This window comes from Oryctolagus cuniculus, chromosome 12, assembly GCF_051225735.1.
Source record: "Oryctolagus cuniculus isolate XC-2025 breed Fujian yellow rabbit chromosome 12, ASM5122573v1, whole genome shotgun sequence".
Taxonomy (NCBI): Eukaryota; Metazoa; Chordata; class Mammalia; order Lagomorpha; family Leporidae; genus Oryctolagus; species Oryctolagus cuniculus.
This window is the reverse complement of record NC_142878.1, coordinates 24,999,383-25,018,080: the sequence shown is the minus strand read 5'-3', so window position 1 is coordinate 25,018,080 and position 18,698 is coordinate 24,999,383. Positions and strand designations below refer to the sequence as shown.

Below are 18,698 nucleotides of genomic sequence, written 5' to 3'. Positions count from 1 at the left end.
CAGCCTATTGGGTCCTAGTGTTATATGGGACGGAAATACTAGAAACCTAAAGCACCTCTTCTGGGGCTGTATCTGAGGGCAATGAAATCCAGCTGCCGCAGAGACACCTGCACCGCCGTGTTTATTGCAGCAGTATTCACAGTGGCCAGGAAATGGAAGCAACCTACGCGTCCAGCCACTGAGCAGTGGATAAAAAAATGTGGACGCGTATGCAACGGAATATTACTCAGCCATAAGGATGAAATCCTGTCTTTTGTAACAACATGGATGGAACAGTTAAGTGAGGTAAGCCAGGCACAGACAGATGAATATCACATGATCCCATGGATATGTGGTGTCTTAAAAAATTGATGCGCTTGTGGAAGTTAACAATGTAATTGCGGTTATCAGAGGTTGGGGAGGCTGAGTGGGGAGCGACTGGCTGGGAAAGCTAGACTGATGGGTACTAGGATGTAGGTAGACAGCAGTGAGAAGTTCTTGGGCTCTGGTGACAGCCGGTGAAGATAGATAATTTAATTTATGATATATTTCTCTATGTAAAGAAAAAAACTAGAAGATGGGATTTTTTTTATGTTTTTACTATAAAGAAATGTTAAATGCTTGAAAGGACAAATATATTTACCCTGATTGGACATTGTACAATGTTTACATATATAAAGAAACATCACATAGTAACTATACATTCATACAATTTTTATACATCTGTTAAATTTTATTTAAAAATTTTTTTAAAGCAAAAAGACCCTAGCTTAGTGGGAATATACACAACAGCTATAAACAATAATGAATGGAAAAATGAGTATTTCACCATCAACAGTAAATTTTAAAGTAATCACAGAAACTAGGTCTGTTAAATTTTAAAACACCTAACTTTGGCCTTTAATTTTTTCAAACAAGTTGTTATTGTCTATAATTATTGAGATTCAAAGTGACAATTATAAGCAAGTGTGGTATTAACTGGAAACCTAAAATTTGATATTTATCTATTATAATTGACATAATATGTAAATGTAAATTATTATGCAATATTGGTTTTCTTTAGCTGCCAACAGTCACAGGTAGGAAAGACTGCTTACTGCCAGGCATGCTCAGATAACCATCTCAGTTCTGGTCTAGCTCAAGCAATTCTTGTCATCCTGGTTCTGCATCATTTACAGAACCCTTCTGAGCACTGGGCCATCTGTGTAGGAAGAGCTACCAATTGTCTCAGAGATTTTTTTTTTTTAACAGGCAGAGTGGACAGTGAGAGAGAGAGAGAGACAGAGAGAAAGGTCTTCCTTTGCCGTTGGTTCACCCTCCAATGGCCGCCGCGGCTGGCGCACCACGCTGATCCGAAGGCAGGAGCCAGGTGCTTCTCCTGGTCTCCCATGGGGTGCAGGGCCCAAGCACTTGGGCCATCCTCCACTGCACTCCCTGGCCACAGCAGAGAGCTGGCCTGGAAGAGGGGCAACCGGGACAGAATCCGGCGCCCCGACCGGGACTAGAACCCGGTGTGCCGGCGCTGCAAGGTGGAGGATTAGCCTAGTGAGCCGCGGTGCCAGCCTTGTCTCAGAGATCTTAATGATAGGTGCACACACTTCTTTCTGCTTCTGAAATTTGCCAGACTCCAGAATTTAAGTCTACTGTCTATAGCTTTAGCTTTCATTGTGCTTAATTCTCCTTTTGATTAGTTAACCTTCACATACTGAAACCTTTGTTTATTAATTTTAATTTAGAGTTTCACATGATAAGACCCCTTTGAACACTTAGATTTTTCTCTAACTAGATTTAAATATTTTATCCATGAATAAGAACTGTATAAAATATTTAATAAGCTTCTTTAAAGTTAAGTTTTAAAGCCAACCTCATAAATTTAGAATGACTCTCACTTTTGCTTTTCTGCATTGAGATGGGAGAGCAGAATAATTAATCTTTCTAATCTTGGCCTTAGGAACTGGGAGGTAGTCTGCAGAGCTGTGTCCTCTCTCGATGACACATGGCCCCATGTTTCTCCAGCTGTGTTTTGTTTCTAATTTTAGTGCTAGTTTCCTGCTGTCACTAACTAGGCAATGTCTAAAGATTATCTTGCAAACTCCAATTTAGAAAACCTTTTGATTGTATTAGAGATACTACATTTTAATACGCTGTCTATGAGATGACATTGTTCCTCTATTTCATCAGTAATTGTGAACATACCTACAATTCTTTTCACAAACATGCTGGAAAAAGTCCAACTTGCTAGTTCATCCCTTACAACAAAGCACCTGGAGTGAGGGTGTGTGAACATATTTCTGATTGTTAAAGCATAGTGTCAGGTCCCTGATTGAGTCTAATGATTAAGATGCTGGTTATGAATTGCATCCTATTGGAGTGCCTGGGTTTCACTCTCAGGTCCTGATTCCAGCCTTCTACTAATGTACACCGTGGGTAGCAGCTGGCAAAGGGTCTGGGAGTTAGTTGGGTGCTTGCCACCTGTGTGGGAGACTTGGACTGAGTTTCTGGCTTCTGGCTTTGGCCTGGCCCAGCGCTAGTTGTTGAGGGCATTTGTAGGGTAAACCAGGGGATGGGAAATCTCTACTCCTCTGAATAAAATCTTTCAAAAATGAGGATAGATGATTCAATCTTATTTAGAGAAGTGAGGGGGATACAAGCTCAGTTAGAAAACTCTCGCCGGCGCTACGGCTCACTAGGCTAATCCTCCGCCTTGCGGCGCCGGCACACCGGGTTCTAGTCCCGGTCGGGGCGCTGGATTCTGTCCCTGTTGCTCCTCTTCCAGGCCAGCTCTCTGCTGTGGCCCGGGAGGGCAGTGGAGGATGGCCCAAGTGCTTGGGCCCTGCACCCCATGGGAGACCAGGAGAAGCACCTGGCTCCTGCCATCAGATCAGCGCGGTGCGCTGGCCGCAGCGCGGCGGCCATTGGAGGGTGAACCCACGGCAAAAAGGAAGACCTTTCTCTCTGTCTCTCTCTCTCACTGTTCACTCTGCCTGTCAAAAAAAAAAAAAAAAAAAAAAGAAAAAAAAGAAAGAAAAAAAAAAAAAGAAAAGAAAACTCTCATACTCAAGGCAAAAGCTGTTAGAACCTGGGACTAGGATGTTGGCTGTGGAGATGGAAATTGGTGGCCAGACTCAGGATACGTTTTGGAGTTTTTAGGTCTTGCTGATGGAGTACTGGGGGAGGGGGTGAAAGGAGAAAACAATAAAGAATCAGCATGTATGGGGCCAGCGCTGTGGCTTAGCAGGTTAAGCCACTGCCTGCGATGCTGACGCCTCCCGGCTGCTATCCAATCCAGCTCCCTGCTGAATTGCCTGGGAAAGCAGTGGAAGATGGCCCAAAGTGCTTGGGCCCCTGCACCCACGTGAAGACCAGGAGGAAGCTCTGGGCTCCTGGCTTCAGCCTGCCCCAGCAACAGCCTTTTCATCCATTTGGGGAGTGAATGAGCAGATGGAAGATCTCTCTTCTTTCTCTAACCCTGCCTTTCCAATAAATAAAAAACAAATTAAAAAAAAAGAATCAATACATAAATTTTTGGCTGGAGCAACCAGGTAGACCTGAGGGGTCTTTACTGAGATAGAAGACTAGCACAGGGAGAATAGAGAATTCTCACTTTTTTTTTTTCCCGCGGTGTGTGTGTGGGGTGTTGGTCTTGTGATATTTGAGCTGCTTATTAAATATGCAAAAGCTAACAAGCAAGGAGTTCAATATACAACGTCTGTAGTTCCCAGATGACAGGCGTATGGAAGGCTTTTAAAGCCAGGATGAGGTTATCTGGCGTGAGTCCACATGAGTAAAGGGGACCACAGAAGCAGTAGCACATCCGGAAGCATCATGCCAGTATCTGGCAGGCAGTACTGGAGGGCAAGGTGAAGAAGTCTGAGAAGCAGCAGCTAGTGAGGAAAGCAAAAAACAGAGCACCACCCCCCAACCCTCAAAAGGCAAAACAATAAAGCAGCAATGCTGCAGGCGATCTAGCTAGAATGCAGATTCCTGGGCACCATCCACTGGAGGGTGGTATGTGGTCCAACTGGAATTTACTGTTTGCATTTGGCCGACGTGGGCACTGCACAGGGAACAAGCCTGTGTCTTCTGCCGTCTTGAAGTTCTAATCTACCATCTCTATTCCAAGTTTCTTATTTGAATTCAGGGGTACACCTCAAAGTGCATAAAGCGTACTGATCTTAAAATGTACAAATATTTTTCTCCCTGTGGCCATGCCCGTGTTGTCAGGAAACTGGCACAGTTTTATCTATGGTGCGATCTACACCCGGATTTACATCCTAGGCCCCGTTCCTGGTTCCCGCTGCCATTGCTGGAAGCCAGGTGTCCACTTGGCCCAACCGCTGGTGTCAAGCCCCACCCCCATCCTAATGGGATTCGCTGCTCCTGCTTCCCTGCCCGCCCTCAGGCAAAGTTTTAAAAGAGCCTGTTCCTGAACACGTGCTCTCTTGGCTTCTCTCTTCTCTCCTGCTCACTATAGCTTCCTCTTCTTCTCTTTCACTCCCCTCACCCCTCTCCTCTTTCTCTCTTACTCTCTTTTTCCTTCTTCGCCCCTTCCCTCCAGTCTGCTGGGTTTCCTCAATAAACCCTTTCCCTTACTCCGGTGTTTGGTGTGCTTTGTGACGACCTAACAGAAATATATAACATGTGTAACCCCTGTTCCCACCAAGGTAGCAAATACAAAGATCACCAGGTAAGGGGCCCTCTGCACTTTCCCAGTCCACAATCACCCAGGGTGAACCAATATTCCGACTCCTATCTACATCCATCAGCTGCACAACCAAAAATTTCCAAAAACAAATGAAAACTCTGAAGAGTATTTAACTGGAAACTGATTTCGTGTTAACCCACCAGTTGGCTAGAGTAACCTTTTAGCGCCAAAATCCTGGAGGCGATTTTTTAAAACCCGTTTTCGGCGAAGCCCCGCCCCTCCCCCAGGCCACGCCCCCTTCGGGCTCTCGTCCTCGCCCCAAGATTGGGGCACTCCAGTAGGTGGGTGGAGGCCGCTTTCAGTCATGCGCACTATGGGTCGGCGCGAGCCCAGGGCGCCGTCATGCGCATTCGGATCGCGCGCCCCGCCGCGCCGTAGTGCGCAGGCGCAGACCGGCGAGGGCGGAAGTGAGAGCCACTGCGGGGAGGTGGGGGCCGCCGCGCTGTCGGTGAGGTGGGCGAGCGTCCGACATGGCGCCCCCCGGGAGTCCCGTGCTTCCTCTGACAGTCTTGGTGCTGTTGCTTTGGGGGGCTCCCTGCACTTACGGGCGGAGGAGCGACGTGCGCGTCATCACCGACGAGAACTGGAGAGAGTTGCTGGAAGGAGAGTGGATGATAGAATTGTGAGTTCGGGGCTGCGGTCCCGGGTCCCCTGACCCGCCGCACCGGCCGGGGTCCTGCATCCGAGCCTGGACCGCGGCTTGGCGCCCGCGCCCCTCAGAGGGAGTCTGGGTTCCCCGGAATCGCGGCCGCCACTGTCCCCGACCCCCCAAACTCCTGGAATCCGCCACCGGCTTGGTGCCACCCCCCCTGCTCGGCACTTACCTGGGAACGTGAAGTTCCCACTGCAGCACCCTGGAGTCCCTTCCAGCGCCGTGGTGCGCCCGAGGGCTTCGACATTCCGCGCAGCGTTTCTTGGTGGCTTGGAGGATGGGGTGGGGACGGCTGGCGGGCGGCGGTCCTGCCGGGTTCCCGCGCGTGGTTTGTTTGAGAACGGTCCTGCGCAGGCTTCCAGACTTGGCTCACGGAAGAATGCCGAGCGATAGTTCGCGTTGGGAGCGTTGGGATTTGAGGTTGTGTTTAATTAAGCGTGGTGTTTTTGTTTTAAACACTGCAAATGCTGAGTAAAACTCCAGCTGGGTTATTCTTAAGTCTCCGTTTCCCCTTTTTGCCCCTTGTTTTTCACTCCACTCTCGTTTTTCCTTTCAGTGGTTTTTGCAGTGTAGAGAGTGCCTTAAGTTGCAACTCCTAGGCCTTTGTTACTGCATTGAAATAAAGTTACTACATTAGGGTGATTATTGTACATTTTCAGGGGTGCTAGGTTGTTACCTGTTCTAACAAAATCATGTGTTTGTGAGGGATTCCATTTGAATGTCTGTTCTGCAGCGATAGGAAATAACCGCCCTTGCTTTACATGCTTAGTTGGCGGTGTTGATGACGTTATCAATACACCTGTGGATACTAGTGAACAAACCCTTACTGCATAACTGTGCTGCACACTGACAAGCACCTGTGCAGATCTTAGTAATGCTCGCCACGTTCTCTATGACAGGTGTTACTTCCTACATTTTTTAGCTGCCTAAATACTTTAGTTAGCCTGTCCAGATGCTGCTCCCGGAGCTTTATCTGGGCCTCCAGAGGAGACATGGAGAGTAGGGTTACTGGAACACCCCCTTGTTTAACACCGGTCAAGCGAGTGAGTGCCTGTATCATGGGCGTACCCAGGGTTACCAGTTTGGATGTCGGTGGAAATGGAGGCCCCAAAAAGCCAAATGAGTAACTCCTTGAGGTAGTTAAAAGGGGAGAAACTCCTCAAACTTCATAAGGATAAGACAGGAGAAATGATTATGGGATGCATGTGGTCTACAACTTCAAAGTTCAGTTCAGGCACCATTGAAGCCAGAGGGAAAGGAAATACACCCAGTGACAGCTCTGTTTTGTCATAGTGTTATGGGCAACATATTAAGTGATTAAGAATTTGTATGCAAGGATCATTAAATGAGTATATTTTAAGTCACTTGGTCAAACTCTATAAACGCAGCAGTCAGAAGAAGTATTAATGGGAACAAAACTTACAAAAACACTGAATATTAGCTAAGCCCAAATTAGTGCATCTGTCAGAAATGATAGTATTGTGGTTTTCTATTTTTCCTTTGCTAGAAATTCTGACAGTAGGCCTTTAAAAAACACAAAGAAACAAAATGAACTTTAAAAAGAAAGAATGTAATAGCCCAGGTAGTCTTCACTTAGTTGCAAGTGAATCATCTTCTGTAGCTTCATTTCTGATTAGAAACTGTGTTGTAAGGTTATTTTGTTGCAAAACAGTTTATTGTTTAGTATAGTACTAGTTTGTTCTGCAGTGCTCTTTTGGGAGTTTGATTTTTCCTAAAATATGTCAAAATGTGAAGAACGGAAGCTGTATTTGTGTTTAACAGTGATAAGCTTTATTCTTCTTGGTTCCATGGAAAAGGTGTGTGGTGGGGGCAAATTCCAAGACTATACAGTGAAGTGGAAAAACAAAGTCCTGGGGGAAATCAGGGCCTGAGGAGACAATAGCAGAGCAGTAATTAAATTGCTAATGTGTTTGGCCATAAAATTTTTTTTCTATGGAAAGGGGTTTACCTAACTGGGCCAAAAGAATTCCAGTTTAGCCTTAGTTTTGGGTGTGGGTTAGATTTGAAATAATACTTCTACAGAGAAATGCAGATCTGTGGCTTCTTTTAAAAATGTATAGCCTGCCAAGGTGGGCTGGCATCCTTTCCAGCAGTCTTGCTGAGTGATGGTTGTGGCCTTAAGATGGAGTGAGGGCTTCCTTCTTCACCACAGCCTAAAGGCACTTCCTGTTTTTCCAACACTTTGCATTTGTGACTTTGCAATGTAAAATCATTAGAATTGGTGAACACCAAATTTGACTTTGAGCTTCTAGTGGCTGCATTTTGGTAGAAAAATCCAAAGGCTATTAAAAACCTGATTTACCTATGAAAAAGCACTTGAGTCCTCAGAACTTATTCTTGGAATTACTTTTATGTAGTCAGAATCATTAACTCATGCTTCTTGATTTCTAGATTCTTTGACCCACATTTAGAACTCTTTTGTTTGAAATTAACCATTTTGCTTTCTTCAGTGTTTTTACTATTAAATATGCTTCACAAGTTACACATTTTAAAGGTTTCATTACAGGATGAATGATCATTAGCTTGTGTAACTTTTTTTAAAAAAAATTACATTCCCTAGTTATGCTCCATGGTGTCCTGCTTGTCAGAATCTTCAACCAGAATGGGAAAGTTTTGCTGAATGGGGAGAAGATCTTGAAGTGAATGTTGGAAAAGTAGATGTCACGGAGCAGACAGGTACTGAAAATGTGTGGCTTTGTTTGTTGGCACATTGGGTTGATACATTCATCATATTTTCTGCATTACGTGGTTTTAACTCCACCCTTCATTAGATTTAAGGTCTGCAGCTAGCTGAGCCCGCTAACCTGCTTCCCTGGGGGCTCAGTTTGCAGTGGCTGTGAAAAGCAGCTCCTTTTTGGTGCGTGGTACACCGGGGTACCTTGGAGATATCACCCACTCCCCATTCTGGCTCACATAGCTGTCTCTGGTCTTTGGTTTGTATCACAAGCCCTAGACTAGCATGTAAGACGCCTTTGAGAAATCCTAGAACACTATACTGAGGTGGACAATAACCGGGGCATCATTTGCATGCATACCAAGTTTGAGAGTACTGAGAGTGGCTGAGTTTCTTTTTAGAGTGCAGGTCACTTTCCCTGAACAGGGAAGACCATCTCTGAAATTGAGTTCCACAATTACTACCCGTAATTTGAGGGTTTGGCCTCTTAATTGCAAAGCCCTCTGTTAGGTCAGTCCTGACTTGGCTCCCTGCACAAGTGGCCAGTACTGCCGTTAATGATGTTCCTTTCTCAGGTAGCCACATCTTACCTGTTTTTGGTGGTCCCAGTAAACTTAACTTCTTAGCTACCCCATCCCAAATGATAGTAGCAGGTAATATTTCTTGAGCATATTCTCATTACAGTACTCTCACATGTTTAGCATTTATTATTTAATTCCTGCACGACTCTGTGAGATATATAATGTTCTCACTTTATAAGTAAGAAACCTGAAGGACACAAGGTTAAATCTTAGTTCACAGTGCTTGACACGTGGTTTGTAATTGTTGGCTGCTGTCATTATTGCCTGTTTTATGAAATGTTCACCGTCCTTTCTGGTTTTTTTTTTTTTTTTAATTTTTATTTATTTATTTATTTATTGACAGGCAGAGTGGACAGTGAGAGAGAGAGAGACAGAGAGAAAGGTCTTCCTTTTGCCGTTGGTTCACCCTCCAATGGCCGCTGTGGCCGGCGCACCGCACTGATCCGATGGCAGGAGCCAGGTGCTTTCTCCTGGTCTCCCATGGGGTGCAGGGCCCAAGCACTTGGGCCATCCTCCACTGCACTCCCGGGCCACAGAAGAGAGCTGGCCTGGAAGAGGGGCAACCAGGACAGAATCCGGCGCCCCGACCGGGACTAGAACCTGGTGTGCTGGCGCCACAAGGCGGAGGATTAGCCTAGTGAGCCACGGCGCCGGCCAGACCTTTCTATTTCTAACAACACCTTAAACTGCCTTTGATTCTTGAATTTAAAGTGCAATTTCATTTGACTTTAGACCCTTCTAAGATCTTAATATAGTCAGACTTCCGTATCCAAGGGTTCTGCATCTGAGGATAGGTTCAGCCAACAAGTGTGGACAGTATTTGGGGGTTGAAGGGGGCCAGGAATAACATCTATACTGAACATGTACAGACTTTTGTCTTGGTCAGGATTCTCTAAACAGTGCAGTATAACAACTATTTTCATAACATTGACATTGTATCAGGCATTGTAAGTATCATAAAGATGATTTACAGTGTATGGGAGGATATGTGTGGGTCATATGCAGAACTGTGAGTTTTACTTAAGGGACTTGAACATCCTCAGATATCAAGTTGTGCTGTCTACGATTCATCACTAGTAGTCTTTATAACAGCAGTTGTGTTTATATTCATGAATATTTTCAATATTCTTCCTCACATTTTAGTTGAAATAATAGTCAGCAGTGTTATGTTTCCACTAATGGCTTTAAGAAGATAGTTCATGTTTTTCATTGCTTATTACAAAATTCAACTATTTTATGTACAATTGTAATATTTCATACTAGTATTTAAATGATTAAAAATCAGCCTTTAAGTAGTAATTGGCCCATATAAAACCTATTTGTTCTTCACTGTTTGCAGGACTGAGTGGACGGTTTATCATAACTGCCCTTCCTACTATTTATCAGTGAGTATTTGAAGATTTTCTGTTATGGAGAAGGAAGCATTAGTGTAATCAGAATAATAGGGCTCTGGCTTGAATCATGTTTGAGGAGCTGAAGTAATCTTATTATATTTGGCAGATATTTCACAGGCTTTGCTTTGTTCCCACTGTTGCCCTGGAAGCTTTTAAATAGACGGATGATAAATGAAATAGTCTACATTCTCAGAGGCGAAGTGGTTTGGGAAGGTGGTGTTCACAGGAACTGGCGTGGTCTTGATTTATCATAGTCAGTGGTTATGAGCCCTTAGTAGTAGTGATTGCTGTAAAAAGCTGGGCTAAGGAGAAAGCACTATTAGGTGAGTGATTCCTGGGGAAAGTAGGGTTTAAATGAAACTTTGAAAGTTTTTTTTTTTAAAGATTTATTTATTTACTTGAAAAGCAGAGTTACTGAGAGGCAGAGGGAGAGAACTCTTTGATCTGGTGGTTCATGCCCCAGATGGGCACAGTGGCAGAGCTGGGCCAGTCTGAAGCCAGGAGCCAAGAGCTTCTTCCAGGTGTCCCATATGGGTGCAGGGGCCCAAGGACTTGGCCATCTTCTACTGCCGGCCCCTATAGTAGTACCTTTAATATGTTCATTACAGATCAGACTTCAAATTGATTTTCTGAGATTATCTATATATTGTGTTTAGTAGTTTTATTTGGAAAAGCACAATAAAAATCTTAAGGTTTATGAGTTTTTAAAAATATAGCCTTATTGAATTAAATTTGATGCTGAGTTGTCATGAATAGGTAATTATTATCATTTGTTTACTTATTCATTGCTAATGCTTTTGAATATTAGGACTGACTGTAAAATAAGTAGTAGAAATAGCAAAAACAAAATTTACTACTCCATGCTGGTTAATGATTTAATTCTGACCCTCTTTAGTTGTAAAGATGGTGAATTTAGGCGCTATCAGGGGCCAAGGAGCAAGAAGGACTTCATAAACTTCATAAGTGAGAAAGAGTGGAAGAGCATTGAGCCTGTTTCATCCTGGTTTGGTCCTGGTTCTGTTCTGTAAGTAGGAGGGACTTTTTTCTTACCTATTTTAGAATTAATTGGAGCAGATGATTATGTCAGTGAAACATTCATACTCAGTTTTTCTTGTGCTTTTAAGGTACACTTGGGTTTTTTTGGGTGTTTGATATGACCCTAGCAGTCAGCTGTGTATATATATGCTTGTTAACACAGAAGGAAGCTAGAAGGAAGCATTCTCTAGAATTCAGTTGAATAGCTTTTCAGGAATTTATTTGCTTTGTAGCTTTGGTCATAATTATCATCAGACACCTAAATATTAACCCCCTGAAGAGCATGAGTAATATAATGGGTAAAGTGTGATAATCAGAAAGGAAAAAGCTCATTTACCTATTCTAGTTACCTTTAGAGTTAAATTCTTGATGTAAGTTATTGAATTTTGTTTGGTTGATTATTCCACTTGTCTGACAACTTCTGTGAATAGTGTGGATGAACGATGATCCTAATGGTATCACTGACCATTGAAATTTGTGGATGCTTGATGGTAGGTAGATTTCTCCTTAGCAGTTTACTGTAGAGTGGTAAAGATGGGAAATGGCAAGCATGTGTCCGGCTCTGCTGTGGGGGCACAAGACCCCTCACTCATTTGAGAGACCTCTGGGAATAATGATGTTAGGCGTGTTCACTGTGGACTCATCCCTGTTTGGCTAAGCTGTCTCTTATTGTCCCTTCAACCACAGTTGCCCTTGGAACATTTGGAGTAGGAGCTCCTGCTATATAATGGAAATATGCTGTGGACTCTGTGTGGGAGAAGTAGTTTAGCATCTTTTCCTTTCATATCCCTGTTTCTGACAAAACTTTTGAATTGTGTTTCAGCTGTCAGAACTTACCCATTGAACCACTGTGGCGACTCAGTTAAAGGAACCTGTTACTCTGGATATAAATTACTTGGTACAGAATATAGGAGGGCCATGTTTCAGTTCTCTGTTCCTATTCCCACTTAACCTTTTAAATAATGGAAGGTGCCTTTCTATGCTGATCTTAAAATGTAACTGATTTTTGATCTTTGCTATCTCATCTCGTAATTGAACCTTTTACTCTTCTTCGGTTCAAGAAGATAGTTGCTTTTAAATCTCTGTTGAATCCTCAGGGTGTGAGTGTGTGCCTTTTTTATTGGCAGTTTGACTCATTCCTCAGCACATTTACCTATCCTAGGGATTGGCACTTGGGTCAGGCCATCCTTTGGCTAGTTGGCAACCCTACCGGCGCTTTTTGCTAGAGAGAAAACCGATGGGATCCCACAGGCCGTTACTGTTTTTGTAGTGTGCCTTTTTTTTTAACTGCTCTTTTAAACCTGAATTATTTTTATTCATGACAGCATTTATTTCCTATGTAACTGGCATATCATAATATGCCAAACTAACACTATTGTAAATTTTCGTTAATTTTAGTACAAGGGTAATTCTTGGGTAGAAAGAATCAATTCAGTGTGTTCCCAGGCTTCCTTTTCTACTCAGTCTTTGGAGGTTTTTAAGAGTGAATAAGAATTGCCATTTCCAACTGATTTCATAGGGTTTGTAACCTGTTACTCTGCATTCAGAAATAATTACTTGAACGATTACTCTCAAAACAGTAGGAAAGGAAAGAGAAATATCAAGTATTTTATTTATGAGGATTTCAGATTGTGATAACAATTCAGAAACTTAATTTTAATGAATCTGCTTTATCACAGGTGTGAAATAAGTGATGTGTCACTACTTAATTAACATTATCCAAAAATTCTGTCTTTTGGGGAAAATTACATGGTAAAGAATAGAATATATTAATGTGGACAATTTGTGTGTTTAAATCAGTTTTTCATTCATTTCTTATTTTTTATTTTAGGATGAGTAGTATGTCAGCACTCTTCCAGCTATCTATGTATATCAGGGTATGGACTAAAATATTATTTCCATCTTGAGCATTTTTAATACCAACTTTTAAAAAATACAGATTTTCAGTTTTTTTTTCTTTTGGTTTTAGACTTGTCATAACTATTTTATTGAAGACCTTGGATTGCCGGTTTGGGGATCATATACAGTTTTTGCTTTAGCAACTCTGCTTTCAGGACTGTTGTTAGGACTTGTAAGTACTTCATTTTCAGAATACTAGGGAGAAAAATATTTTAAAATACAATAATATAGTTGCTGTATCATATATTTTTACATGTATTTTTGCAGTGCATGATATTTTTAGCTGATTGCCTTTGTCCTTCAAAACGACGCAGACCACAGCCCTACCCTTCAAGTAAGCATATTTTAAGTATTTCAAAATTTTATTTGAAAGGTAATGGCACAGACACACCAATAGAGAGAGATCATCCATCTGCTGTACTGTCCAAATCCTTATGACAATTAAGCTTGGGGCAAGTGGAAGCCAGGGACCCAGAACTCCATCTAGAGCTCCCATTTAGATGACAGGGACCCAGATACTTGAACCATCATCTGCTGGTTCCCAGGGTGTGCATTAGCAGAAAGGTGGAACTAGAAGTGTCTTGATTCTAGGTACTCTGATAATAGAATACAGATGTCCCAAGTGGCATCTTAATCCTGTGCCTAATACCTGCCCCTAAATATATTCTAAAAGAGGTTTTCAAAAAAAAATTTCTTTTTTTCATATTTACTTTCTTTAGTAAAAGAGATGGAGTGATACGGATCTTCCATCCACTTGTGTACTCCCAAGTGCCAGCAACAGCCAGGGCTAAGCCATGCCAAAACCAGGATTCTTTAACTCAATCTGGGTTACCTCCATGGGAGACAGGGACCCAAGTACTTGAGCTTTCACCTGTGCTGCCCAGGGTGCACATTAGCAGGCAGCTGGAATTGGAAGTGGAGATAGGACTTGAACCCATTCACTTTGATATATATGGGTGTGAGCATCCCAGGTGGCATCTTAACCTGCCCCTAATTCAGATTTTAACATGATACTGCTGCTTCTATAACAGACCACTTGTTTTTTTTCCAGGATTAGTGTTTGGCTTCCTTAAGTTTTGAATTGAAAGGGATAGAAACCCAACTCTATCTATTCTGAGACAAAATGAGAATTTCTTGGTTCTTATAGCAAGGAAGAGTGAGGGCAGAGTTGACTGGATCTTTGGGGCTTAAATATTGTTGTTAAGATGCTCTGTGTTCCTGAATTGCTCAGTTCTCCTTACATTTCTCTTTTCCCTTTTTAAAATATTTATTTATTTATTTGAAAGGCAGAGTTAGAGAGATCTTCCACCTACTGGTTCACTCCCCAAATGACTGCAACAACTGGAGCTGGGCCAGGCTTAAGTCAGGAGCCAGGAGCTTCTTCTGGGTCTCTCACGTGTATGCAGGGGCTCAAGTCTTCGGGCCATCCTTTGTTGCTCTTTCAGGTGCATCAGCAGGAAGCTGGACCAGAAGTGGAGCAGCTGGAACTTGAACTGGCTGCCCATATCGGATGCTGGCACTAAAGGCATTGGCCTTACCTGCTACGCCACAATGCTGGCCCCCTGGTTATATTTTTCTAAGGTTGGCTCTTATAGTCAGCATAGATAGTTATAAAAAGGCATAACTCATAATCCAAGAGTTAGAAGGAAATCCATTTTCCTCCTAAACCTATCTATCTTTTGTAGAAATATATTTTGTAGAAATTTTTGTAGAAATCCCACTTATGTAAGGGCTCACTTTGAGGACAAGTACTGTAAACAAGCATTATCAGCCTCCACAAGAATGGTGTTTTGGGCTGGATAATTCTTTTTTTTTTTTTTTTTTTTTAAAGGCAGAGTTAGACAGTGAGAGAGAGAGAGAGAAAGGTCTTCCTTCCATTGGTTCACCCCCGAAATGGCTGCTCCAGACGGCGCGCTGTGCCAATCCGAAGCCAGGAGCCAGGTGCTTCCTCCTGGTGTCCCATGGGGGTGCAGGGCCCAAGCACTTGGGCCATCCTCCACTGCCTTCCTGGGCCACAGCAGAGAGCTGGACTGGAACAGGAGCAACCGGGACAGAATCTGGCGCCCCAACCGGGACTAGAACCCAGGGTGCCAGCGCCACAGGCAGAGGATTAGCCTAGTGAGCTGCGGCACCGGCCAGGGCTGGATAATTCTTAATAGTGTTCATATAGGATGTTCAGCAGTATTCCTCCCAAGATGTGCCAGCCAAAAATAAACTGTAGACATTGCTCAGTTGTTGTTGTTGGGAGACCCAAACATTTTGGGTGGAGATTCACCTCTGTGAACTGTGGTACTTGCCAAAACCACATGGGCTATGGCATAGGCAGGGACTGCTAACCCAACCAAATGAGGGATTGTCCTCTATGGTAAATGCTTTCTGTAATTTTTTCTGTCTTACCTCCATCCCCTGACCACTCTCCTTCAGGTTTGCCAGATTAGGGGCAGTCTGCGATCACTGAAAAGAGAAAAGCTCTTTAGCCCAATCCTGTCTGCTGTGTCTCAGTAAAATGACAGGCTGTAAGCTTAAGTCACTAACTCCTGAACCTGTAAGAAAACAGAACAGGTATGGGTGTGTACCTAGTTCAGTATTGCTTGAGCTGAGCACTTGAGATTTGTACATTTTGGGGCAGGTGTTTGGCAAGTAGTTAGGATGCCAACTGGAGCACCCGCATCCTAGATTGGAGTGCCTGGGTTCCAGTCCCAGTCGGACTTCCTGCTCATGTGCATGCAATGAGGCAGCAAGTGATGATGGCTCAAGTACTTGAGTCTGTCACCCATGTGAGAGACCAGGATTGAGTTCTGGGCTGCTGAGTTTGGCTTGGCCCTGACCTGGCTGTTGTGAGTGATTGGGGGGTGAATTAGCAGATGGGGGACCTGTGTCTCACTGCCCTTCAAATTAAGTAAATAATAAGGTTTGTGCATGTTATTGTTACTAATTAACTTTTAAAAAATAGTTTAACACTTCATCAGAAACACTCTTCAGTGAAACTGGCAAAATTTTAGAATTTCCTTCTGAAAATCCAAATATAAATAAATGCCAAAGCAATTTATGGACATGTGATTCACTATTGTATATTCATTTTACTGTAAAAAAAATCTAATATATCAACAAAAACACGTTCGTGGTCTCTTTTTTTTTTTTTTTTTAAGAGAAATCGTTGCCAGAATTTTCTCAACCTTTGAAAAAAGTGGAAGAAGAACAAGAAGCTGATGAGGAAGATGTTTCAGAAGAGGAAGCCAAAAATGGAGGGGGAGCAAAGAAAGACTTTGTACAGGCAGATGCCCTAAGACAGCGTGCGGTGGGCCCCTCGCAGGCCGCAGATCAGTCCTAGTTCATTTTTATACCTCTCTCTACTACGATTTCGGCAGAAACAGAAGATGGATCATTTCTTTTGGTTTGAAGTGAACTGTGACTTGCTTGTATAATGCAGGGTCCAGTCTAGTTTGTCATTAATTGAGCAGTCTTCAGAAAATAAAAGCACTAGTTATAAAAGCTTGAAGTATGATTTAAGGACAGTATGGTGGTTTCAACAGCTTTTACATTTTGAAAAAAATCTAGTGCCAAGCAATAAGATTTGTGTGTTTATTTTATAGTTACCTGTTTGAAGTCTGAGTTGAAAAATTATGTTTCTCAAGTATTACATTATGGGGTATTTAAGATCCTTACTTTAGAGAAAAAAAGATTTCTCACTTGATATAATTTTTCTCAGTTTCACTGTGTGAAAAAAAAGAACATATTTCCCATAAATGGGAACTTTGCCCGTTGTCTCAAGAAATGTGTATTTCAGTAACAGTTCTAGTCTTTTTAGAGACATGATCCAAAATCTCATATTTTTAGATTATGCAACTAATAATAACTACTTTACTTTAATTACAGTTTTCTACACATGGTAATAGAGGAAATGCTACTACTGATCAAGGAGGTTTTTCTAAGTCCCTGATAACTTTCTCAGTTCTCACAAAGGTTGATGGCTGCTTTTGTTCCCTCTGTGTGTTTTATTTTCTTGGTTGCCAAGGGTCACCTTTTTCAAATTGAATGATGTGAACACTATCACTGTTGTATTTACTGTGGGTAAATAATTCTTTTCTGTTGTTTCAAACTGAAATTTACTGAGGGAGCCATCAAGTTGAATTGTTGATAATTTTGGCCACTTTTTTCACTTCTATGTCACTCTTGATGAAAGCGTCTGTTTTAATTTTTCTTTTCTGTTTTATAGTTATGGAAGGTGAACATTCCTGATTTTTATTTGATGTGGGAAAGCCTTGGTGTTTTACATTTTAAAAATTCACTGCAGCTTAATTTGATATAAAATAAAGTTTGCATTCTACTCAGGAAAAAGCATCTTTTAGTACATGTTTTCAGTAAAAGTTTGCCCTTGTGTACAGATAAGTCCTAATGGGTTTTATAGTCAATGTATGCTTAGTGTGTTAAAGTTACAACTTTCTTTGTGTTTTTAAAAAGACAGACTTCTTATTCTGCTGGAAATACTACATGACACTTCACATGTGGCAGTCAGTGTGTTGGAATGTGTCATTTATTTTCATTCCTTCATGAGTGAGGACACACACGTTGCACTATGGAGTAAGAGGAGTGTGATAGACTGTCAGCCGCAAGAAGGGGGAAGCAAACCAGAAACACTCTGAATCACCTGACCATTACGTAATGAATGATTTCTGTCATGTTCCCTTTTTTCTAGACCCTCTTGCTGCTGAATTCATTAAACTTACTGTGTTGTAAAGCACAAGTTTCTTCAGAGGTCTGTTCTTTAGAATACTAAATATTTACCACTGAGGAGTTTGAATTGCACACAATTGCAATGCCTTAGAAAAACATTGTAAGCATGAATTAAACTTTTCTAAGTACTTCAATGATAATGAAGACCCATACAGTTTCTTGTCACATACTTGAAAGTATGCTTGGTTGCCTTGTATTTAATTATGTTCAGATAAATAGTGTGTATCACTGTGTGGTAGTACTTCAAAATGTTCATAGAATATGGAACTAAAAGATACATTTATTATTGTGAAAATTTTTTGAAATCTTGCCTACAAGGGTTCTTCAAAAAATGCATGGAAAATGCATGTGATGGGAAAATTATACCTGGATTGCAAAACTTCTGCACCAAAATAATCTTAACTTACAGTTCCATTTTTCTATGAACTTTCTGAACCTTGTGTGTGTACTTAATGTGTGTAATTGAAAGGTTGGAATCTTCTGTTACAGTGATGGAGGAAATAATGCTGTTATCAAGCATTCTTTTTTCTGGTAGTGTTACATAGGACATTTTCAGGGCTCTAATTAGAAAATACTTGATGTTGCATAAAATATAGATCTCTTAGTTCTGAAAGATTGTTATTGGAGACATCCAAGTAAGTTTTCTGTTGACGCCATCTACATTTACAAATGGTTCAGGAATAAGATGCAGTGAGCTAAACCCTGGAGAATTCTTGCTCATTCACCCTGTGTAACTGTTAAGTTCCACCACTGAATTTCTTAAAAATCTGGTATGTAGCAGTAAATGCAATGTTCTACCGCATATTGTGTGAATACTTAATGATTTATTAGCAAGACTGCAAAAAATTTTAATGAAGACTTTTGTGTTTGTCTAACAGGTACAACACATTGTTGTATCTATTGGTAGATTTGACAGGTGTTTCTTAGAATTCATTTAGTTCTTAAAACTACTCTAAGATAGTTAAATATCTCTGAGGTGAACAGGCTAGGAGCTAAGGTGGACTCTTGAATCCTATTCAGATTC

The 18,698-nt window shown here is 41.9% G+C and overlaps 1 protein-coding gene and 1 pseudogene across 1 annotated transcript; both read left to right on the top strand.

The window, feature by feature from the left end:
* The first annotated feature begins 5,060 nt into the window (after window positions 1-5,060).
* On the top strand, window positions 5,061-17,681 carry TMX1 (thioredoxin related transmembrane protein 1). Its single transcript, XM_002718241.6, has 8 exons — window positions 5,061-5,306; window positions 7,918-8,033; window positions 9,952-9,997; window positions 10,902-11,030; window positions 12,873-12,918; window positions 13,011-13,112; window positions 13,208-13,274; window positions 16,090-17,681. The coding sequence occupies exons 1-8, from the start codon at window positions 5,155-5,157 to the stop codon at window positions 16,269-16,271; spliced, it is 840 nt and encodes a 279-aa protein (XP_002718287.3). The 5' UTR covers window positions 5,061-5,154; the 3' UTR covers window positions 16,272-17,681.
* Window positions 8,138-8,248, top strand: LOC149122983 (small nucleolar RNA SNORA70; annotated as a pseudogene).
* Window positions 17,682-18,698: the final 1,017 nt, after the last annotated feature.